Source organism: Lonchura striata, chromosome 24 (assembly GCF_050655825.1).
Source record: "Lonchura striata isolate lonStrDom1 chromosome 24, ASM5065582v1, whole genome shotgun sequence".
Taxonomy (NCBI): domain Eukaryota; kingdom Metazoa; phylum Chordata; class Aves; order Passeriformes; family Estrildidae; genus Lonchura; species Lonchura striata.
In genome coordinates this window covers 2,470,321-2,492,883 of record NC_140726.1, presented here as the reverse complement: position 1 = coordinate 2,492,883, position 22,563 = coordinate 2,470,321, and the positions used below count along the sequence as shown (strand labels likewise).

The following is a 22,563-nucleotide window of genomic DNA, read 5'->3' as shown; positions in this document are numbered from 1 at the left end:
CAGACACATTTTGGGGTTATTGCCAGAGATGTCGGGAGTACCTCTCTTCCCCCACCCCCTTTCAAAGTATCCCATTTATCTTGCTGGGGCAGATTGAGGATGAGGAGTAGCACAGCTGTATTTATTCCTTTAACTAAGCCCCGTATCAGCCCACACCCCCTTTGGGGATCACTCCAGAGGTAGGAACAGAGGTCCCCAGGGCCTGAGCAAGTTCCTTGGGGACTTGCCAAGGAAGTGCTTGTCCTCAGCCGCCCTAGAGCTGAAATCAGTTATTAGAAATCCATTTACAGCTTTAGCCCTTTGCTTCCTTGCCCCCTCACGGGGCAGATCCTGCCCTTTCCAAACCCACTCCAACACCCTGAATTAGGGCTGCCGCACTGACGCAAGCAGCTGTTAATAAACAGCATTAGCCACCACGGATCCCTCAGTGAATGATTCTCCAGGGGGAAGCGAGGAGCAGACCCTGGCTCTGTGCCTCTGTGCTACCTCTGGACCGGAGGTGTGCTTGCTTTGTGCCCAATGGGATTGGAACAGGGAAAGAAATGATCCGGCACGCTCGGCCGCCCATCCTTCCTGCCATGGTTAATATTGGAGAGGGGGGCCAGCAAGGAGTAAATATTAATGACAGGGTATGGAGTAACCTCTGCCCAGAACCACGTTACCTCACCACAGGCAGTTCTGGGAAAACCCATCTTGCTTCAGTCACTCCTGCAAAGGCCTGTAGATTTTTTTACTAGAAAAGTGCTCCTTCCTTTCAGGAGCAAAGTAGAGGCTATGGGAGCATGGGTCAGGTGCAAAGCTGTGTGGCTGTTACTGGAAGAGAGGTCCTCACACAGAAAAGAAAGACGGAACAATAAATTCCCTTCCTGGCTCTGGAAGGCGATCCAAGTGGCAGGGGCTGGCAGAAGCCCTAGGAAAAGGGAGAGAAGGGAGCACGGGAAGCTTAGAAATCCTCCCCTAAGAGATACTGACCCCAAGCACCTAATTTCTCCTCCTTTCACACTTCAAATGAGACAAACAATACTTGAAAGCAGTTTATTCCACAATAATGATTTGTCAATAAGAATATGTAGTCAATAGTCAGCTACTGGAATGCAAGTACCTGCCATAAACCAACCCCACAGAGCAATTGCCTCCTTCACCTCGACCATCGCCCCGGCCAGCTGCACACCTGGGGCAGAGTGGGAGAGGCACAGCACAAACGGGAGCACACAGAGCGGGAGAGCAAAGGTGACACCGTCCTGGCAGCTGGCGTGGAGGGCAGGCAGGACACGGCACAGCCCCACTCCCTGCTGACCCCAGTCGCTGGGACACGGAGCTGCCTCGTCACAGACGCTTCCCCGAGCGAGCACAGAGAGCAGCCAAGTCCTGCAGACACCGTGTGGCTGCACAGGAGGAGATGGCCGAGTGCAGCGCCTGGCTGTAGGCTGGGGACAGGGACACACAAACACTATCAGGGCACAAGAGTTGCACTTATGGCCCGAAACTGGGCTTGGCTCTAGCCTTTCACCAAAGCAGAGAGACAACGATTGGGGTTTAAGGTAAATCGACATGCCTGTACTTTCCACATACCCATTTGCACACTCTGCAAACTCCTGAACATAAATCAATACACAAGCTAAAGATTATTTTATGAACCCAAATGTCTTTATCTTCCCTTCCAGATAATTCCCAGTTGCCCAGACAGGTATTTTCCCAAGCTGTGCTCAAGGTCAGAGCACTCCATCCCCTAAGGAAGGCCATTTCCACACCTTTGTGCATCCTCCTGGCAGAAGGTTCAGCATTTACCTATGTCCCTAATGAGATGCTTCCTCATGGCTGTGTCCATAACCACATGTGGCTGTATCACAGCTGTGTAATTTAGCACATTGTAGGGGCTGGTGTCTTGCTGAGGATGCCACTACACTCCCTAGTTAAATCAAGCAAAGCCCTTGACTTGCCCTCGCCAGAGCATATTTGGAGGAACATCCCTGCACAGCAGCCCAGGAGCATGGAAACACCTATCCTGGTTTGATTTCCTCCTGTATAATCAGGCCCAGGGGTCTCCTCTGTGAAAGAAGGAGCTCCTACCTTTGTGATTTCTGTAGAAGATGCAGTTATTTGCACAGGTATCCGGGTGGGAATCCCAGAAATCAGACCCACAGGAACACAGTGGGGGCAAGTCGATGTTACAGAGTTTGACTTTCTCCTTCATCTGGGCTCTCAGAGCTTCAACATACCTGCAAGGGATCAAACATTCACCCCTGGCAGTGACACCTGGCCCTGCACGACGAGCGCAGACTGGCTGTACCTCGCGCGCTCCTTATTCCGCTGCTGTCTGTCCCTCACTCTGCTCTCCTGCAGCTGGAGCTGGGCCAGGGCTTCCCAGGTTCCCTCTCCTGGGGAGGGCTCTCCATGCTCAGCCATGTCTCGCATCTTCTGCTCCTCTGCCCGGCGCTGATTCTCCTTCTGCCTCTTAATCCTGCAGGAACACACATGCTTAGAGAAAGAGCTTCCCATCCCAACCTCCATCCCTGCCTATGAGGTCAGGGCACAGGAATCTGGGTGATGCTGCTGCTGTCAAAGGCAGAAGTAATTCTGCACTAATCACAGCATTAAATATAAATGAATATAAACAAATATATTTGCTTTAAACATAGAATGGTCCAAAAAGCTTCCTGAGACTCCATTCTTCCCCCCATATTGCAACACCAGCCTGTGAATGCTTTCCTGCCCGCCTGTTTTCTCACCATCCTGGACTTCCAGCTCCTTCCTGCATGACATCCACACATGCTCCTGCCACCCACAGTTCCCCAAAGCTGCACTTCTGTCCTTAAACAAAGCATGTAGGCTGGGCTTTTTAATACCCCCCAGAAAAGACCAACACCTTGGCTTCCCAGCTGCTCCACTTCCCATTGTTTCTGACCATGAGGCAGCTTGGATCCTTCTGTAAGCACCTTCCAGGACAGGGAAGCATGACAGGGCTGGGTACAGCAGAGAAATTCCAAGGATCCCACCTTTACTCCAAATCAGGCTTTAAAATGTACTTTTAACCAAGTTTTCCTCTATTTCCTCAGTCTCCCTTGCACTACACGGCCCTCCAGCCCTTTAGTGGTACCTGGAACAACCTGGGTTGTGTCATTTCCACCAAACACAACACACATTCCCCTGACAAGCAGCAATTGCAAAGCACAAAGACTTTACACCAAAGTGACATTTTATTCCCAAATGCCACAAGTGTCCCACACCAGGAGGGACATTAAATGCCCATTCCTTGCCAGGAGGCATTAAAACCAAAATCAAGGCTGGGAAGAAGCCAGGACAAGACATTTCAAACTTTACTTCATATAGGGAGTCAAATCTTTACATTCAAAAAGAAAGTGCTGAAGTTGACCTTCTCTGGCTGAGTTATAAAATTGGAAATGTTTTTTAAATGAAATGTAGAACCTTAAGTACAGCACTATAAATCCACTCCAGAAAGTGAGGCCAAGGCCACCTCGGGGCTTTATATCCCATAATTACAAACCCAGCTCCCCTCTGAACACACTTAAATGAAAAAACAATAGTAAAAAGGTATTGCCCCAGGAATCCCTGGGGCCTTGCCAGCATTCACAGAGTAGGTCAAGCTCTCCTAAGCTCCCAAGTGCTGCTGGAATGTCAGGATGTGGCTCAAGGAGCACTGCTTTAGATTGGCAGTTTTTTCCCAAAAAACAGCCATGAAATCCTGCCTTGTGGTGCCTGTCCCACTCCCCCAAAGCCTGATCACAGAAGAGCCAGAATGGTCAGATTTCAGTCAGTTCATTCAAAGGAAAGCCAGGGAAAAAACAAAAATTAGAGGACCTTTCCTATTTTGCTGTGAATTTGCAGAGCTTCTAAGTTGCAGAGCTTCTCCTTAGTGAACCCCTTCACAGGAGAAGCCGAGAAAATTCCACCACAACTGATACTTCTACACAGATACCAAGTGTTCAACTCTGGAACAAATGCCTGTAAAATATTTTATTACATTGTATAAGTTTTTATGGCCATGACCAGGAAGGGTCTGATATTAAAAATGTCAGGGATGGTCACAGCTCAGCACAACAAGGTAACCTCACCCCAAAGTTTCTAAACACAGGCTTAAGTTCCCAGAGTCATGGTTTGGGAAGTTGCATCTCTCCCAGCCCATGATTTGGCTCCCAGCTCCTTAATGAGCTGCACAAGGACTTCAAAACTAGACAGAGAAGTGCTAAAGGACTCAACATGGCCCAAGGGTCTCTGCTGGGGGGTTGGCTGTGGGAATCCCACCCCAGGGGCATTACACGTCAGTGAGACAAACTCACAAGACTCTTCCAACCTTCTGAAGGACCCTGATGGAGGAGGTGACCCCACCACCTGCACGGACTCACTGGGCAACTCTCTGCTGCCTCTTCTGCTGCCACTGGTGTTCCCTCACTCGCTCCCGCTCCAGGGCCATGAAGAGGCGCCGGCGCCGCAGGAACTCGCTCTGCCGCTTTGGAGAACAAGAGGACATTTGGGAAGGATGCCTGGGATAAACATTGAGTCATTTCAGTGCTCAGCTTGATTTCTGGAAGATGGAACCTTGCTCTTTCCCCAAAAGAACCTCAGCATCTCTGAGGGCACGTGACCCAGCACTGGGAAGCTGCAGAGGTGGCATCAAGGTTGGAAAGACCAAGTCAGGTCAAAGCATTGGAGAGCTTTGTGCCAGCATCCCTCCACTGACACTGGCTATGGATGGCAGCTCTGCCACCTGGCAAATTCCTGAATTCTCTCTTTGCTGATGGGAAAAGAGCCAGTTCCAACTTCAGCCTGCTTGAATTTGGAGCCACCTGGATACTGCAGTGCACTGGAATGCTCTATCTCCTCCAAAAGATGAGCATGTAACACCAAGCTGGAGTCTCTACATGCAGGAGAACCCCCTAGGTGGCAAAACCATTGGTGAGACAAATCCAGGGGCCCTGCAGGAAGAACTCCCATATGGATACTGAGGGTTTAATGTCTGGGCTTTGGCTGATCCCACTGCGGCAAGGGCAGGGAAACCTCCTGGCTAAAGCTCACATCAAAAGCCCACCTGCTGTGGGGTACAGAGATAGTTTGAGCTCCATGACTCCCAAAAATTTAATGCATAGATTTTCCCTCAAGAATGCCAAAACCTTTGGGCTGAGTTTGTCCACCTCACTCAGTGGAGAGAGCCCAGCACGGCTGGAGATAAAGGAGGAGGAGAAGAGATCACCAGGCTGCCAGTGAAGAATACTGGATGGAAAAAACCCAGGCAGAGGAGAGTGCTGCAAAACTAGTTATCTAGGATGGATCAGAGCCAAGGAGATTAAAAGCAAGAGGAAAGGGAACAGCAGGGTTAGGAGAAGCAGCCTGAGAAGCCCCAGCTGTTGTCACACTGGCAAGAAACCACAACCATATTTGGGATCAGTTGGTTGGAAAACACTTGCAAGAAACAAAAAACATGCAAATTGTTCATAATTTTACACTGCAAACTGCAAGAAATGTGACAAAAGGAGAAATTTTCCTCTTCATGGCAGGAGGAAGCAGGAAAATCAAAGTCACTGGCTTTAGGCATCCAAGAGAAACATCATCACTCTGTATCACTCAGATTAGCATGAGCCAAACTGTCCAAACTGTCCAGGACACAGGCTGTAAACCCTCACTGTGAAATCATCCACTTGGCCTGCAGGCCGAGCTTGAGGCTATTTCCAAAAGCAAAGAAACCTTTATATTCCAGCCTTGTATTTAAACAAGATAAAGTTGGCTTTGTTCTTGGAGGTTTTTTTTAAGCATTTTTGGCAGCTTCTTGGGCTCCTTGCAGCTACAGCAAGCACCCCTTGGTTTTGCCAGGCAGAATGAAAGAAGCCTATTTCTCCTTCAAATTTCTGGTGTTATTGAGATCCCAGATTTTGTAGGAGTAGGTAACAGTTGCATTTAGTCACAACAGATTTTAAAAAATAACCTGGTAGCTTTGCCCAAGATCTGCGACCAAAAGCCACAAACTAAACCCAGTAGGGGTTTCATACATCAAAGCTCCTCTGAGGTTTTTTATTAGAGCCAGCAGCATTCCTAACACCCAATCTCTTTTAAACAGAACCACAAGGGCTTGGCTCCCCTGGACAGACCTGCTTCCTGGTTTCCTCTTGGTCAACACCAGCCCAGAGTTTGAGGGGAGGTTGGAATTCACTTTGTGGCCTCCCAGGAGGCCCAGGGAGGCTGGAGATCTTCACCGACCCATCACAGACCTGAGAGACAATGGAAAGGAGCAGCATCAGCATCACCACAGCTCTTTCTCATCTTCCCCCAGCAAAATGCTCTTCACTGAAAGCAGGGCTTCTGTGTGATCCCTCCAGACCTCAACAGGATAACCCACCTTGGAAATGGGCTTTATCTGGGGTACAGGTTGGCCATGAACAGGAGAGATGTGCCACATCTCGATATGGGAGTCTGAGCACCAAAGCTCCTTGGAGGAGGGTTCTGGTTTAAATATGGATGCATCTCCCCATCCCAAACTTCTATTATGAACTTCTTGGAGTGTGAAAAAAGTAACTAAATGTAAGGGGAATTACACAGCCAAAATCTCCCAAAACCTCAGTGTAAACCTCAGCATAAACTTCTGCTGTGTCCCTATTTGCCCAGCCAGGATTTCTGCTACAAACTGGACTAATCCCAGCCAAGGCTGGACACACACTGCCACAGCCATAAAGCCTTTGCCAACCACCCCAGGTAATCGGGATGAACCATTTCCACCCTCTAAATGCTCAAGAACAGCTGCCTGAAAACAAAAGAGAAAGGATAAGTACATCAAACCCTCCTCAACCCCTCCTAGGGCAGGGCCTGCCACCCCCAGGCACCAGCATTGCCACAGCCATCTCCCTCACTTGATAAAAAGTTGGGTTTTTTGTTGGCTTTTTCCCCCCACTTTTCAAGTTTTCTGATTTGATCTCTTTTGATCTCTTCCACACTTGGGTCTTTTGGTGTGCTCCAAGCAAGGCTCTGGGCATGATGTGACTGCATGCCCTGGCTTCAGCTTTCACCTGGGCAGCTGCCAAGTGGCATCACAAGCAGGCAGGAATCCAAGGCCATGAAAGCAGGGAATGGCAGTGCCAACCTCACTGAGCTCCAGTACTGCTCCCAAGCCTGCTTTGAGGATGGTGGGCTTAAGAGTTAAGCAGGCCTGAGGGAGCAACTGCTCTACTCCAAGAGCAGCCTCACACAGAGACACCAAAATAAATCCATGATCCAAACCACTCAAGACCAACTTTGCATGAGTCTTACTTTTTCAAACTCAATTTTGATGTAGAAGCCATCATCCTGCCCAGTGCCATGTGCAGCTGTGCCCTGCTCCAGCAGCTCAGCAGGCAGATCGTGGTGTCCTGCCAGCAGCAGCTCCTCACTCTCCTCCATGGGCACTGCAGCTGCAGGGCAAGGGTCTGGTTCCTGGAGAAGGGAGGACATGGGTGTAAAGATGGAATTGAAATCTGGCTGCTTTGGTGCCAAGGGAAAACTGAACACCCTTGGAGCAGCTTGAACACACAGGAGGCTGTGTGTGCTGTCACTTGGACGTGATCTGGCAGCACCATGTGTTCAGCAGCACCATGGGTCACCAGAGCTGGGAAACAGGAATGTAGCAGGGTGACTGTGACTGTGCCCTCCCCAACTGCAGGAGCAGTGGGACAGACGTGGGGTGAAGGGAAAGCAAGGCAAAAACCTCTCCAGGCACTCCTTCACAGTGGCAAGGAGCTGGAATCTCTGAGTGACACCGGGTATGGAGTACACTCCTTCAGATGGGAAGTGGGCAGGCTCCCCAGTGGCAATCCACAATATTTTGAGAGGCAGCAGATTGTTTCCTACAAAATAAAGAATTAAAATGCCAAAAGCAAGCTTGAAGCCAGGATAATTTTTTTCCCCTTGCTTTCTTTCCTTCAGCATGGTGGAAAGAGATGCACAGGACTGCTGACAGAGGGAAAGGATGGATCAGTGGGAGAACAGGTGATACTAAGAATTCTTTGATAACCCCATTATGACAGAAACATGACAGAATAGCTCCTTTGCTACGGATAAGGAAACAGAGGGGAAGGGTTACTGCTTTAGAAGTTGTTCTGGAGCACTGAAGGTAGAAAGACATGACACTGTTGAAAAACAACACCAGCTTGGTGGAATGAGACACTGGGGATGAGAAATTGGGTGCTGCCATGATGGGGAGCTACAGCTGTCCACCAAAGCCTGAAGGCAAAGACTCAGTAACAGGACGAGCTGGAACACTGGACAGGTCATGTCCAGGCAATTACCATTCTGGTATCTGCTTGGGAAAGCAGGCAATTAACTCCTTGGATGCTTTTAACCTGAAAAGGAATCTTGCAGGGAGAGAAAGAGCAGCAATCTTAGGAACATGGATTATTATCATAGGGAATGCAATACTTTACAGGGAGAAAGGAAAAAGAGGAAGAAAAATGCAGAAAACATCACTGAGGGGGAAAAAAATATTTCAGCCAAAGACTTGCTTTGAGTTAGCAGCAGCAGGGAGAAAAATGCCAGGACTATTATTGGGAGGAAAATGTCAGGTAATTCCTAAAGCTGACGTTTTTTAAGGAGGATGGACCTCCCCTGTGCTGCTGCCAGGAGTGGCAGCTAAGGTGCAAACAGCTCCCTGAAATCTGTGGTCCAGATTATCAGAAAAGGACACAAGGAGTGTCTTTATTTAAAAGAAAGGAAAAGAAAATACCAAATAGAAGATTTTAGCCTGGAGAGTTTAACTGTGACTTTTGAAAAAACAAAAGGAAATCACCTTGCAAACTATCTGTAAGCCACAAGAAAACAAGATAAGCAGCAACCAGCATAAATTTGTCAAGAGTCAGGCCAGGATAAACTGAAGGTCTCCTACAATAGAAGGAAGAGGCCTCAGGCAAAGAGCAGCAAGAGACTCTGGGGTTCAGCTGAGCTCTTGACTTGGCCTAATTCAACACTGGGGTAAAGCAAAACCTGTTAGATGGAAGTCTGATGTGGGATGCACAAAACTGATTAAAAACATGGCCCAGATTTGGTCTCAGGAGTTCACTGCACAGAAATAGGGTAAGAATTAGGTGTGCTCTGCTCTTTGATTTCATTATCAGCCTGGATGAAGGAAAAAAGAAGCATCTTGATTAAGCTACTGACCCCATTTGCTTTGTTGATGTATTAGGTGAAAACCCCTTGGGAAAAAACCAAACAAATGGGCTGGAATACAAAACACAAGGAAATCCAGGGAGCACCAAAGCAGAGGGAGCACTACCAAGGGGGTTGGGTCCATGGTTCTGTCTGTGGCAGCCTTTTGCACCTGAAGAGAAGGGAACACGTTGCTGTTCTGCCAGGCTGGGAACACACCAAACCTTCATGCAGGGAGAGATTTAGATTAATATGGGAGCTTTTTTCTCCTCATATATCATGGAGTAATAAAACAAAGCAATGCAATAAATCCATATAGTCTTCCCAGAATAAATCAGGGAAGCTGTTAAACTTCCTTATGTAGATTAACTGTAGGTGCAGTGAGGCTGGGATGAGAGGATGGTCCCAAACTCCTGCCTGTGTTTCTCACTGCTGTGGATGACTAGCTCAGGACTCCCACGGATCTCCTGTAACCCTCTGGCTCACCTAGGCAGTGCCTTCATTATTTATGTGAGGTCATAAATCAACTTATCTCACTGAATGCGTTAGTAGCTCAAACAAGAAGGATGTTTGCTGTTGGAAACAGGTAACAAGGTTTTTGAGACCCATAATTATCGTGTTTCTCTGACTCCTATTTGCAGAGCTGACTGACTTCATCAAAATCCAAGAGTACAAAGAAGAAGAGCCAGAGCAGCCCTTTTATAAAGGGTAGTTTCTAGATAATCAGCAAAGATCTATTTCACCTTTGGTGAACCTGAGAAAGAGAAGGGAATGAAGATTTACAGGATGGGCAGGAAACAGGGTCCAGAGGCAATAAGTCAAAACACCAGCCTGGGTTGCACCTGGTGTTCTCCAAACTACATCAGTTCATGAAAGGTCTTGGCATAGAGACCAGGAAAACAGCTACAACACAAAAGTGGTCTTGAGAACTGAAGGAGCAAAAGCAGGATGAAATTCAGCAGAACAAAAGGTGGGACTGACCTCCTTCCATGCACTGCTTTGAGGAACGCAGCTGCATGCCAACCCTTCTCTACCAGAAGCCAGCCCCGGGTGAGGAAAAACCCTCCAGATCTTTGCCACCCACACAAAACAAGCAATTGATGCAATGGAAAGAGTTGTCGAGGTTTGAAGAAATAAAGGCACCTGAAGGGAGGGCTTGTCATCACATTCCTCCCAGATACCCAGATCACAATCTCCACCTTTAAAAGTCTATTTTGCATTCTTGAGTTCATCTCAGAGATGTTTCCACACAGTTTATCCTGCTGCCTTCTCTGAAATGGGTTATCCACAAGCTGAGTCAGGAAAGCAGTTTATTTTAGTCCTGCTGGAGAAACTTCCTGAATTATGTTTTGGATTTGCTAATTAGAGCCAAACCTTGCCAAGCACTTTGCAAGGTGATTTCTCTGCCCTCAGCCCAGCCAGCCCTCGCTCACCTCCTGCCTCCAGGCGCCGGGGGACACGATCCTGGAGGACACGATCCTGCGGGAGGCCAGCCTGCGCCGCACCTGCTGCACAGCCCTGCTGAGCTGAGCCCAGAGGAGAGGCAAAGGAAACACAGCACAACCTCAGCTGCATGGAGACATCTCCCAGTCAGCCTGCTCCAGGCAAGATAGTCAAGGCAGCACAACCCAACAAACAGTCAAGGGTCTCTCAGAGCTGCCCCAAGGTACCAAAATTCTGATCCAGGCAACTCATCTGCTCCCAAAATATGTTGCTGAGATGCCAGATCCCAAGTGTTCTTGCTTGGTATCCAGCCAGAAGTGATTTTCCACCCCAAGGTACTTCAACTGGAATGCATCCCATGATGCTCCAACTGGAATAACTCCAGCTCCTAGGTGAGTGCACAAGCTTTCTAAACGACCAAATGCACCATAAACGTCAGTATTAAAAAAAAAAAAAAAAAAAAAAAAGCTTTAACAGTCCTGAAAGCAGGTTTTCCCAGATTTTGGGCTGCACGGGACAAGCTGCAATGAGGTGGCACCACCTAGTGCCACCTCTGTGCCAGGACACGGCTGGGAAAACACCGTGCCTGCCAGCAGCCAGACCGGTTCAGCCACAGCAGCTGGGACGAGCCACCCAGCTGGATGCTCTGAGGAGCACCACAACATTCAGGGTGACAGTGTGAGCTAACGTTTCATCCAGTATCCAAACCCAAATACTAGGGATGTGCTGTAGAAGAAAAAAAGAAAACATGGCCCTTCCCCCACTTCAAACACTGAGGATCCAAAATGCTGAAGCAGCAGGAGGGGCAGGGTTCACCTTGGCAGCTCGCTGCTGGAATGGCTCCTCATGCTCCTCTTCTGGCTGGGCTGGGCCAGAGCCAGCACTGGGTGCACAGATGATGGGAGCAGGGAGACTCTGCAACAGGCACGTGTTCTTCCACGAGGTGGAGTACTGCACAGCAGCACAGCTCTCCCTCTCCACCTGCCAGGAAAAAGCCAGAGGGATCTCCAACCATGATCCAGCAAGATGTCAACTGTGGTGACATCACACCACCCTTAGGTGAAATTTCTGGGGAGGGAGGTTTTGTCTCTCCATGCTGAGAATAAAAAGAATCATCAGGTTCTTTGGGGCTGAGGGCATTTGCGGGCTTCCCGCTTGGAGCTGGCAGAGTTACATGAGGACATCCCTAGCCAGCCATGGAAACAGCCCAAACACCCCAAGGGTGGCCAAAGCTGGTGACATGTTCAGTGCATTCTCTTTTCTGCCACAGTCAGACCCTGGCAAGCCTCCCCAGCACTTGTTTGAGAATAGAAAGAATTAAACGTATTCAAAGGATAATCCAAAACAAGCCCGTGGGGGAGAAAAGGGAATGTGGAGACAGAGGGAAAGTGTTGTTTGAAAACTACTTGGCTGCTCTGGAAAAGGGATCAGAAAAGAAACAGCAGAAAAGCTGCTTTGCTTCAAAGGCAGCCAGGACACATCCACATCATTCCCAACTCCTGCCTGGATGTTTTTTAACTCCAGGCAATTCCACAGAGAACTTCAGAGCTCTGTTCTGCTGTTGCCTCAGGGAGCCAATAACCTTTCCCTGGGGAGGCTTCAAAGCATCTCCAGCACCAACCAAAGCATCACACTGACCCAGCCTGGGACACTGCTTGCCACCATAGGGTCTGAAACCTCAGATTTTCTCCATTTTCCTCATTAACACCTTGACTTAAGGTGTTGACTTAAGCTCCAGTGTTTGGATTTTTCCCAATTTATGTTGGGTTTGGAGGAGTTTCTCCTGACACAGCCTCACTTACTGCTTCATAGGCCTTCTGCAGCTCCAGCCTCTGGCGCAGCCTGACCTGCTGGTTCACCCGCTGCCTCACCTCGTCCTGGAATCTCCTCAGGCTGGCTGCCTTCTTCTGCTGCTGCTCCTTCAGCTCCTCCTCCACCCGCAGTGCTGAAGCCTGGGAGAGGTAGAAGCAGATTTCACCAGGGTTTTGCTACACTGCAGCATTAGAGCAGCCTGTGTCCCTGGATTCCCTTTTCCCCCACCCGGAGCGACCAGGCAGGCAAGCGGCACCCAGAGCAAACTTCATGTTTTGTTTCAAAATATGTGGAATAACAACTTGGACAATATCTACTGGGTTATTATGGGCTGGATTGAGTCTGACTAGAGATACAGAGCATGGACACCTCTGCCTTTGCCTCTCTGCAACGCACAGGGAAGGAAAGAAAAAGGAGACTCTCAGAGCATCTCCCAGCTCCTGCTCCCATTAAAGGATGCTCAGCTATCCAAAGCCTGGATCCAAAAGGAACAGGCCAGCCCCTCATCCTGGTATTGTTCTGCAAGGCTGGAAGCACATCAGGGAAGTAGTTCACAGAGCACAGCACTGCTTCCAAATGTCTTTACCATCTGAAGTGAAAGATTAAGAGCAACGACCTGAAAAATCCAAAAATCCCACTTTGTTTTGTTTGCAGTTCTGCCAAGCAACACCACCATGGCTCAAAATAAAACAGCACTGCTTTCCTGGCTGCCAACACAGCAAGAGAAACCAGAGACTGAAGGGATGGATGGATGGGGTGAGACCCAAGATGAACATGGAACAGCAGGGTCAGCACAGCCCAACAAAACTCCAAGGGGAGAAATCCACATTGTTAGGGATGAAACCAAGACAGTGCTCCAGGGATCAGCCCAGTGCCAGCTCACCCACTGCCCATCTCAGCAGCAACTCTGATGCATGAGGCTTTACCATGGATTAATTAGAAGCGTATTAAACAAGCTCAGATAACCCTGGGCAGCTTCATTCACCTCTGGAAGCCTCACATGGGAGGCCCCAGGAGCATCCAGGCCTCTTGAAGCTATCAGGAAAAAATCAGCTCCCCCAGAAGTTTCATAGTGCCATGACAGAAGTCCTGTGGAATACGGAGATGATTGATTTCCATAAATTACCTCAACCTTTCAGAATTTAAATTACAATACAGAAATAAATCATCTCAGAAGGGCAGGAGCTTCTATAATGTTCAGACATTAATTACAGGGGACTGAACTCATCATCCAATATTTAATGCACTTTTAGTCCTCTTAGAATAACCCTCAAAACAGAAATCCCTGAGATAAGCATGCATGAAGATTTCCTTAAGTGTTTCTAATGGGGTACAGTGGAGATTAGGGCTACTACTGAAACACTTGGCTTATTTTTTTTTTTTTTAACCAGCAACACAGAATAAAATCTCGACTCCCTGACATCCTTTAGAGACGAGTGGAAAAGCGAGAAGCAGCACTGGCTGGGTTTCCTACCTGACAGATGTTTCAGTTTGATGCATTTCTCCTCAAGAAACACAGTTTACTGGAGGGGGATCAACTCAGAGAGATGTTGAGGGCTTGTGCAAAGGGGAGCCCAGACTACATGGATATCACAGTGGCTTCTGACTCTGCTCAATCACATTAAAACAAATTATTATTTTTAGGAGCCATGTTCCTGGCTGCCCTCAGGCTGTGTTAAAAGATCACTTTTGGCACACTGAAGGGTTCAAGAAGCCCCGGCAGATGGTGCCCTCGGTGCACTCACGAAGGCCGGGCTCTGCTGGCCGGGCGCACTCTCCACCCAGACGGTCCCGGGCGCCACGCTCGGGCTCCTCTCGGCCAGCGCTCGCCGTCTGCGCTGCGGGCCCCCCGGCTGCTGCCCGGCTCCCCGGCGCTGCTGCTCGGAGGGGAGCCCCATCCCGGCACGGTCCTGCGGGCGGGCAGCGCTCAGGCTGGCTGCGGGCACCCCAACCCCGCCCTCAGCACCCACCGCGGGGCCCCGCGCACCGCTCCTGCAGCTCGGCCCGGCCAGTGGCCGTGGCTGAGAGCCCCCTACCCCATCGCTGCCCCCGGTTACCCAGCCCCGCGGCACCCCACCCCACCTCCCCCTTCCCCCGCGGTTCGTGCCCCGACCTCCCCGCACCCCCACCCCACGCACCTCCTCACCCCCGGCGGACTCCCCCGTGCACCCTCACCGCCCCCGGGGCCATCCTCCCGTAGGCCCCCAAACGCCTCCGCACCTCCATGGCCCGTAACTCCCCTCAGCGAGCCCCGCGCCCGGCGGAGCCCCTCAGGCCGCACCAACCGCCGCTTCCGCCGCCGGCGCCGCTTTGAATCCTGGCGCCGCTTCCGCCGCGCGGCCGCGCCCCGGACACGCCCCCGAGCGCTCCGGACACGCCCCCGAGCGCTCCGGCCACGCCCCTGCGCGCTCTGGCCACGCCCCGAGCGATCTGGTCACGCCCCGAGCGCTCTGGCCACGCCCCTGAGCGCCCCGGACACGCCCCCGAGCGCTCTGGCCACGCCCCCGAGCGCCCCGGACACGCCCCCGAGCGCTCCGGACACGCCCCCGAGCGCTCTGGCCACGCCCCTGAGCGCTTTGGACACGCCCCCGAGCGCTCTGACCACGCCCCTGAGCGCTCTGGCCACGCCCCCGAGCGCCCCGGACACGCCCCCGGGATTCCCGGACACGCCCCCGAGCGCTCTGGACACGCCCCTGAGCGCTCTGGACACGCCCCCGGGAGTCCCGGCCACGCCCATCTTTGCCCCGCCTCGCCTGAAGCCCCGCCCCCTCCGCCATTGCCGCCCTCAGCCGCGGCCCCTCAGGGCTCTGAGGTACCCGGTTCGAGTCCCGCCTCCGGTGGAAAGGGGGTGGAGGAGCCGTGTCTGCCTCAGAGCAGCCCTGGAACTGCCCCCGGAGCATCCCTGGAACTGCCCCCGGAGCATCCCTGGAACTGCCCCCTGAGCATCCCTGAAACTGCCCCCGGAGCATCCCTGGAACTGCCCCCTGAGCATCCCTGGAACACCCCACACAGAGGCCCTGGAACTGCCCCCTGAGCATCCCTGATACTGCCCCCGGAGCATCCCTGAAACTGCCCCCGGAGCATCCCTGGAACTGCCCCCTGAGCATCCCTGGAACTGCCCCCGGAGCATCCCTGGAACACCCCACACAGAGCAGCCCTGGAACTGCCCCCTGAGCATCCCTGGAACACCCCACACAGAGCATCCCTGGAACTGCCCCCTGAGCATCCCTGAAACTGCCCCCGGAGCATCCCTGGAACTGCCCCCTGAGCATCCCTGGAACACCCCACACAGAGGCCCTGGAACTGCCCCCTGAGCATCCCTGATACTGCCCCCGGAGCATCCCTGAAACTGCCCCCGGAGCATCCCTGGAACTGCCCCCTGAGCATCCCTGGAACTGCCCCCGGAGCATCCCTGGAACTGCCCCCGGAGCATCCCTGGAACTGCCCCCTGAGCATCCCTGGAACTGCCCCCGGAGCATCCCTGGAACACCCCACACAGAGCATCCCCGTGCAAGTGGCTCCCAAATATCCTTATGGTGTCTCCCCACAGCATCCCCGACCCCCTCTGACTATCCCCTTACATCTCCACACAGCATCCCCCTAAAGGCCCCCCAAAGCACCTCCCTATAGCGTGACCCCAAAGCGCCAGTCTGTCTCCCTTTATGTCTCCCCAAAACCCCCTCAAAGCCTCTTCCTGCAGCATCCTCCAACCCCCCCGACCATCTCCCCATAACACGTCTCCCCCAAAGCATCTCCCTCCCTCTGGGACAGGATGCTTGCAGGCATCGAGCCCTTTTGGGGGGCAGGCTCACTGGGGTGATGAGTTGGCCGGTCCCGGGAGGGGGGTGGGAAACGGCTCCGGGCATCCTGCCCCACATCCCGCTGCCCTATTCAGCGATGCCCGGGGAACTGGCGCTAATTGGCATGGAGTTGGAATGACGCCTGGATGCCACCGCGCTTCCTTTTAGAGCCCGGGAAGAGGGGAGGGGGAAAAAAGCGGAGGGAGCTCTTTTGGGGTGGGGGTTCAGCTTTGCAAAATACCCCTCCTAAAGAAAACCCCAGCTTATCTGAATGGGGCGTTCAGAGCCCAAAATCCCATCGGATTGTCCGCAGAGGGATGGCAAACCTTAGCTGGGCTCGATGGGGTGATGCCCCCCACCCCAAGTGTGTCCTGGGGACTGGGAAAACTTGGAACTGGGGGTCTGTAACCGGGGAAAAATTGCAAATCTGAGTGGTTTTTCCTCAAATAAATGTCAGCTCGAGGCCTCCGAGGAGGCGAAAGCCACCGGGACACAGGGCTCTATTGAGAAAAGAAAGAACAAAAAAAAAAAAAAAAAAAAAAAAAAAAAAGGGAAAAAATAAATTAGCCGGGCGAAGCGCCAAGCCGGGAGCTCCGAGGGACGTGCCCAGAGTGGGGAAGCGGAGCAATTCGGGGGGCGAGCCTGCCCGAAATGTGGGGAGCGCCGGCTGCCCCGCGGGGCCACCCCGCTCCCCCCTGCTTGCTGCCGGTGACCTGGCTTCTGGCGCTGCACGCAGGTAGGGACTTCTCCCGGTTTTTCCACGCTTTTCCCGTTTTTTTTCCATGGGTCTTGGGGGTATCCAGACGGAGGATGAGGGCCGGGGGGGTGATGAGGGTGGTGATGCCCTATGGGGGGGGTTGGAGGGAGGGTTGTTGCGCTGTCGAGCGTACCCTCTGCTTGGGAGCTTGTTAAAAAGGGGGTAAAACTGGAACAAAAACTGGGGAAAATACTTTTCTAGAGCCAAGCAGGTCCTGATGTGGGGGAGGATTTGGCACTGCCCCCACCCTGAGCTTCTCCTCATTTTTTTTTCTTCCCTGAACCCCATTTTTTCCTAATTTTTTAACATCTCCAGATATTTTCTCTTACCCATTCTTCAGCTTCCCTTAAAAAGTCATTTTTCACCCCATTTCTCGGCTTGCTTCATCCCACTGCAACCCTAGTTTTCTCCATAATCTATTCTCTAAATTCTCACTTTTTGGAATTTAATGAGGCCCAAACCACCCCATCCTAGCTCTGGCAACACAGAAAATCAACCTTTAACAATTTTGTTCCATTTTACCAAAGTTTGTGCCCAAAAGCAGCCCTGGGGAGGCCCCATTTCCCTTCAGATGGGGCGGATGGATGAAGAACAAAACCAACTGTGTTCTTTGCTGGCTTTGATTTAGACCCTAAAAACAGCCAGGGCTGCGGTGAGGACACCCCAAAAAATACTGCAGGACTTTTTTTAAAAAAACAAATAGGGATTTGTGCCACAAAATAGTGAAAAAAGGAGGATTTTTGTCGGGCTTTTTCAACAAAAGCCATTGAAAAGGGCTGGGAGATCTCCATCCCTAAACCAAGGATGCTGTAGGAAAATGGAGCATTTCCTGATTCATTACTGAAATCCCGAATTTTTTTTATCCAGAGTGGAGAAAAAATTCGGAATAGGGTTTAAAAAAGGGAAGAAACAGTTAAAGAGCAGCGATTTGGCGGTGCACGGGGAGGGGGCAGGGATGCACTGAAGGCCACATCCCCATCCCATGCCTCGGCCTTCCCTGTGGGGTGAGGGTTCCCCAAAATTTGGCGACTCAGGGAATGCTTGCGGGGCCGAGCACGGCCGGGGAGGACGGACGGACGGATGCTGCATACCAATAGGTCCCATGACTTTTCGGGCTTGTTTAAGGCCTTTCTTGCTCCTGCTTCACCCAGCCCAGCTGGTTTTCCCACTCTCCCCTCCTCTTCAATATGGGGTTTGTTCGCTGCCGATGACGGTATCCGTATGGGGGGCTCATGGATGGTGCCTCTGGGATGTCAGGACAGGGATGCTAAGGTATTTTGGGCAGGGAGAATGTTTTGGGGGGTCCCCTCCCCCAGGAAATCATGTTTTTACACTTTTTCCCTGCCTTTTTTGGCTTAAAACCAGCGATGAGGAGCAATGCACGTGCAAAGACTCTCGTGATGCAGTTTTGCGTCTGAGGGGGCTTTGTCTGCACAGGAGCATCCAATGGGGATGGGGGTGGGATACAAAATCCTTCCCCCCCACCATTTTTTGGGGGAATTAAGGTGTTTTTGCAAAGCATTGCACCGATCATTGCACTGATCTCTCACTCCCCAGGCAGTTTTTGCAGGGCAGTGATACAACTTTGCCAAGGGTTGCCTCGACCTGCCTCCCACCCCCTGCATTTTTGCGAGTGATGTGTGCATTTCTGCAAAGGGTTGCATCGACCTGGCTGCAGGAACACTCCCCCTGCATTTTTGGGGCTGGTAGATGAATTTCTGCAAAGGGTTCCATTGACCCAACTGCAGGAAAGCTCCTGCCCGAGCCCTACATATTTTGGGGGCACTACATGCATTTTTGCAGAACCTAGCAACAGGAGGTGTGCCATCCACACCTCCTCCTTGCATTTTTGGAGTGACACATGCGTTTCTGCAAAGGGTTGGTTATATTGACCTGGCTGCAGGAGCACTCCCACCCCCAGTGCAGCTTTGGGGCGTGATAATGCCTCTTCACAGGAGGTTGCATGGACCCACCTCCCATGCCCAAAGCAATTTTGGGGGTGTTTCCTTGATTTCTTCCTGCTGCATTGATCTGAGTGCAGGAGGGCTCCCACCCCTCCTGCAGTTTGGGGTCACACGTGCATCTTTGCAAAGGTTATGGATCCAAGCTGGGCACCTTGGGGGTGCTCAGTGCAGCTCCAGTTTGGGGTTTCTCCATGCTCAGCACCCCACTGTCTCTCCCCGCTCCCCAAGGTCTGCTGACAGGGGTGAACATCACCAGCCCCACGCCGCTGGTGCGCGGCACAGCGGGCAAGGCGGCGCTGCTGTCGGTGCGCTACGCCAGCGCCAGCGCGGACAAGCCGGTGGTCAAGTGGCAGCTGAAGAGGGACAAGCCCGTCACCGTCGTCCAGTCCATCGGCACCGAGATCATCGGCAACCTGCGGCCCGACTACCGCGACCGCATCCGCGTGCTGGAGAACGGCTCGCTGCTCATCAGCCCCTTGCAGCTGGCTGACGAAGGCGCTTACGAGGTGGAGGTGTCCATCACCGACGACACCTTCACCGGCGAGAAGACCATCAACCTCACCGTGGACAGTAAGGGCAAGGACATCCAGTGGAGACTGGGTTATCCATGGGATGTCTTCCCTGAGCACATATTGGGAGGGATTTCTCCAGCTGGGAGGTGGTTTTGGGGGTTTCAACCACCTCAAGTTGGTGGGGTTTTGGTGTTTCTCTTCCTGCCCCCCGAGCCAATCCATCCCCTGAGACATGGCATCACTGTGGTTCCTTTACTTGCCCGCAGTTCCCATCTCAAAGCCACAAGTGCTGGTGGCTTCCTCAACAGTGCTGGAGCTCAGTGAGTTCTTCACCCTCAACTGCTCACACGAGAATGGCACCAAGCCCACCTACACCTGGCTGAAGGACGGGCGGCCCCTGAGCAATGACTCCCGCCTGCTCCTCTCCCCTGACCAGAAGATCCTCACCATCACCCGTGTTCTCATGGCTGACGATGATGTCTACAGTTGCCTGGTGGAGAACCCCATCAGCCACGGCCGCAGCATCCCCGTGAAGCTCACTGTTTACCGTAAGCCAGCCCTTCTTCCCTCCTGCATTCCCAGGTTTGGCCATCCCTTGCAGATACTTTCAGCTAAAATTTTCGGGGGCTTGTCCCCCCTCATTTCTCTCCTGCAGGCCGGAGCTCTCTCTACATCATCCTGTCCACAGGTGGCATCTTCCTTCTGGTCACCCTGGTGACAGTTTGTGCCTGCTGGAAACCCTCCAAGAAGTATGTGTGGGAATGACAGGGGAGACAAAGGGGGTTGTCCCATCTTGTCTTGTCCCATCCCGTTTTGTCCCATTTTATCTCTTGCCATCCTATCTTGTCCTTTATCCTATCTCATCTCATCTTGACACATACTACCCCATCCCATCCCATCCCATCCCATCCCATCCCATCCCATCCCATCCCATCCCATCCCATCCCATCCCATCCCATCCCATCCCATCCCATCCCATCCCATCCCATCCCATCCCACCTCTCTCCCTGCAGTACCTGCCCCTTCCCTGGATGAGCCACAGGCAGTTCCCCCAGTGCCTCTAACACGATGCCACTGCTGCCCCATCCATCCCCTGTCCCTTTCCAGGGAGAAGCGACAAGCAGAGACACAACCAACCTCTGACTACGCCGAGCAGGACGAGGAGCGCCTGAAGCACGAGGGTGAGTGCCAGCCCCGGCGTGGCAGCGGTGGGTTGGGGGACACCCCTGCTCCTGGCATGGTGAGCAGCACCTTCTTCCACGCAGCCGAAGGCATCCCACGGAGCGGCGAGCACGAGCGCAAGAACCCAGTGGCTTTGTACATCCTTAAAGATAAGGTGAGAGCCGGCAGCAGCAGCCGCGCACCGGCAGCATCCCGGCACAGGGTCTCGCACGCGTCCCACGTTTTTCTCGGTTTTTGGCAGGACTCTCCGGAGGCGGAGGAGGATTCACTGCCCGAGCCCCGCGGCACGGTGGAGCCAGGCTACAGCAGCTCGCCGGTGCCAGCGGCCGGTCGCTCGCCGGGGCCGGTGGGGCGTTCCACTCGCCGTTACCATCGCTCGCCGGCTCGCTCGCCCGCCTCCACGCGGACCCACCGGTCGCCGCCGGGCTCGCCGGCGCGGTCCCGCGGCGCTCCGCGGCTGCTGCGGACTGCGGGCGTGCACGTCATCCGCGAGCAGGAGGAGGCCAACGCCGTGGAGATCAGCGCCTGAGCGGCGGGGACTGTGCGCGCTCGGGCGGCAGCGTGCAAGCGGCACGGACACCGGCACGGCCACTCTTCCGCCGCCGAGCAAGCGGGGACACCGGCACGGCCCCGCTCCCACCCTGGGCGTCGTTCTGCTCGGCGTAAAGTCACTAATTTCCTATTGATCCCACCCGGAGCTCCCCTCTTCCGTCCCCCATCTTCCTGGGGCATCGCTTTAATGGCTTTCTCGCCGGGACGAGTGTGCAGGGAGCGTGCGGAAAGCACACGCGTGTGCAGAGAGAACATGCAATCAGTGCACGGAGAGAGTGTGCCAGAGGGTGTGCATGGAGCATGCAGGGGGAGCGTTCCAGCACTGCACATGTGCATGGAGAGTGCAGGAGGGCACATGGACTGTGCACACAGGGCGCATGGGGGCAGGCACGAGGTGTGCAGCAAGTGTGCACGCAGTGTGCGAAGAGGATGCACAGAGCATGCAAGAGAACACGTGGAGCCCGTGGAGAAAACACAGATGGAGCGTGCAGCTAAGGCTGCACAGTGTGCACTGTGCATGTATGGAGTGTTCAGAGTGTTCACTGAGCCTGCACGGCCTTTGTGAGCGTGCCAGCCCTGTGTGTGTGCTCCAAGCGTGTGCAGAGTCCCTGCAGAGTGTGCATGGAGCGTGGGGAGCGAACATGCACACAGGACGTGCACGCAGCATGTGGTGAGTGTGCAAAGAGGGTGAGCAGAGAAGGTGTGTGCAGTGCTTGTACAAAGCACACGCAGAATGTGCACGGTGTGTGTGGAAAGAGCGTGCACAAAGCGAGCAGCTGAGTGTGCTCAGAGCATGTGCAAGAGTGAACCTGCAGTGCTGGCACAGGGCATGCGTGGAGCCTGCAGTGAGTGTGCAAAGAGTGCATGTGCTGTGCTTGCACAGGGTGTGTGTGGTGTGTGTGGAGAGAGCGAGCACAAAGCAGCTGAGCATGCTTGGAGCATGCACACGCACACAGGGAGCACACACACTGCATGCCCAGCGACCATGCGTGCACACGTGTGTGCGAGAGCACGGTGCCTGCCCGCCGTGGCACAGCCCCCATGCATGCAGCAGGACATGCGCTGGCACACAAGCTCGCCCAAGGGCGCAACACACATCAGGGGCTCTAAACAGGGGGCTCCCTCCTGCCTGCCCAGCTCCCCAGCTGCAATGTCCCCTAAACGTGGGCTGGAAGCCCTGGTCCAAGAATTGCCCCTTTGCCATGGTAGGATTTTCTGTGAAAATCCCCCGGTTTTGGGGCACATGATGCTGTCTCTCCCCAAGCCTTCATGGGAAATAGGTTTAGGATGAAAAGCAGAGAGCGGCCGGCCAAGCGAGCCGGGCCCTGGGGCACCCAGGGTGGGTGCCGGGGCACCCTGGAGTGCTCGGGGTGCACTACTAACCAATAAACTAAATGTACTACCCGTCTGGTGGTGGCACC

At 53.1% G+C, this 22,563-nt stretch overlaps 2 protein-coding genes across 4 annotated transcripts; one reads left to right on the top strand and one right to left on the bottom strand.

Moving 5' to 3' along the window:
* Positions 1-1,021: 1,021 nt before the first annotated feature.
* Positions 1,022-14,730, bottom strand: CCDC15 (coiled-coil domain containing 15). 3 transcript variants are annotated; one of them, XM_021525845.3, is made up of 11 exons: positions 14,596-14,720; positions 14,121-14,285; positions 12,366-12,515; positions 11,380-11,544; positions 10,554-10,646; positions 7,255-7,416; positions 6,102-6,221; positions 4,365-4,468; positions 2,291-2,461; positions 2,071-2,219; positions 1,022-1,427 (listed from the first exon to the last, which is right to left on the bottom strand). In XM_021525845.3, exons 1-11 carry the CDS (start codon positions 14,599-14,601, stop codon positions 1,327-1,329), a joined length of 1,386 nt encoding a protein of 461 aa, XP_021381520.3. In that variant the 5' UTR covers positions 14,602-14,720; the 3' UTR covers positions 1,022-1,326. The 3 variants fall into 3 exon arrangements, with proteins under 3 accessions (XP_021381520.3, XP_085416282.1, XP_085416283.1); XM_085560156.1 differs by lacking the exon at positions 14,121-14,285 and having other exon boundaries at positions 14,596-14,717; XM_085560157.1 differs by lacking the exons at positions 1,022-1,427; positions 2,071-2,219 and adding an exon at positions 3,820-3,963 and having other exon boundaries at positions 2,328-2,461; positions 4,365-4,502; positions 14,596-14,730.
* Positions 14,731-16,296: 1,566 nt separating this feature from the next.
* Positions 16,297-22,546, top strand: HEPACAM (hepatic and glial cell adhesion molecule). Its single transcript, XM_021525786.4, has 7 exons — positions 16,297-16,911; positions 19,125-19,466; positions 19,675-19,956; positions 20,064-20,157; positions 20,516-20,589; positions 20,674-20,744; positions 20,832-22,546. Exons 1-7 carry the CDS (start codon positions 16,827-16,829, stop codon positions 21,117-21,119), a joined length of 1,236 nt encoding a protein of 411 aa, XP_021381461.1. The 5' UTR covers positions 16,297-16,826; the 3' UTR covers positions 21,120-22,546.
* The last annotated feature ends 17 nt before the right edge of the window (positions 22,547-22,563 follow it).

Coding starts and splice junctions, on each gene's coding strand:
- CCDC15 (XM_021525845.3), bottom strand. Junction 12,516..14,120: donor GCCAGCAGAGCCCGGCCTTC/GTGAGTGCACCG, acceptor TACCTCTCCCAG/GCTTCAGCACTGCGGGTGGA. Junction 7,417..10,553: donor CCGGCGCCTGGAGGCAGGAG/GTGAGCGAGGGC, acceptor TCCCTTCTCCAG/GAACCAGACCCTTGCCCTGC.
- HEPACAM (XM_021525786.4), top strand. CDS start 16,827: ATGTGGGGAGCGCCGGCTGCCCCGCGGGGCCACCCCGCTCCCCCCTGC. Junction 19,467..19,674: donor CATCAACCTCACCGTGGACA/GTAAGGGCAAGG, acceptor ACTTGCCCGCAG/TTCCCATCTCAAAGCCACAA. Junction 20,745..20,831: donor TGTACATCCTTAAAGATAAG/GTGAGAGCCGGC, acceptor GGTTTTTGGCAG/GACTCTCCGGAGGCGGAGGA.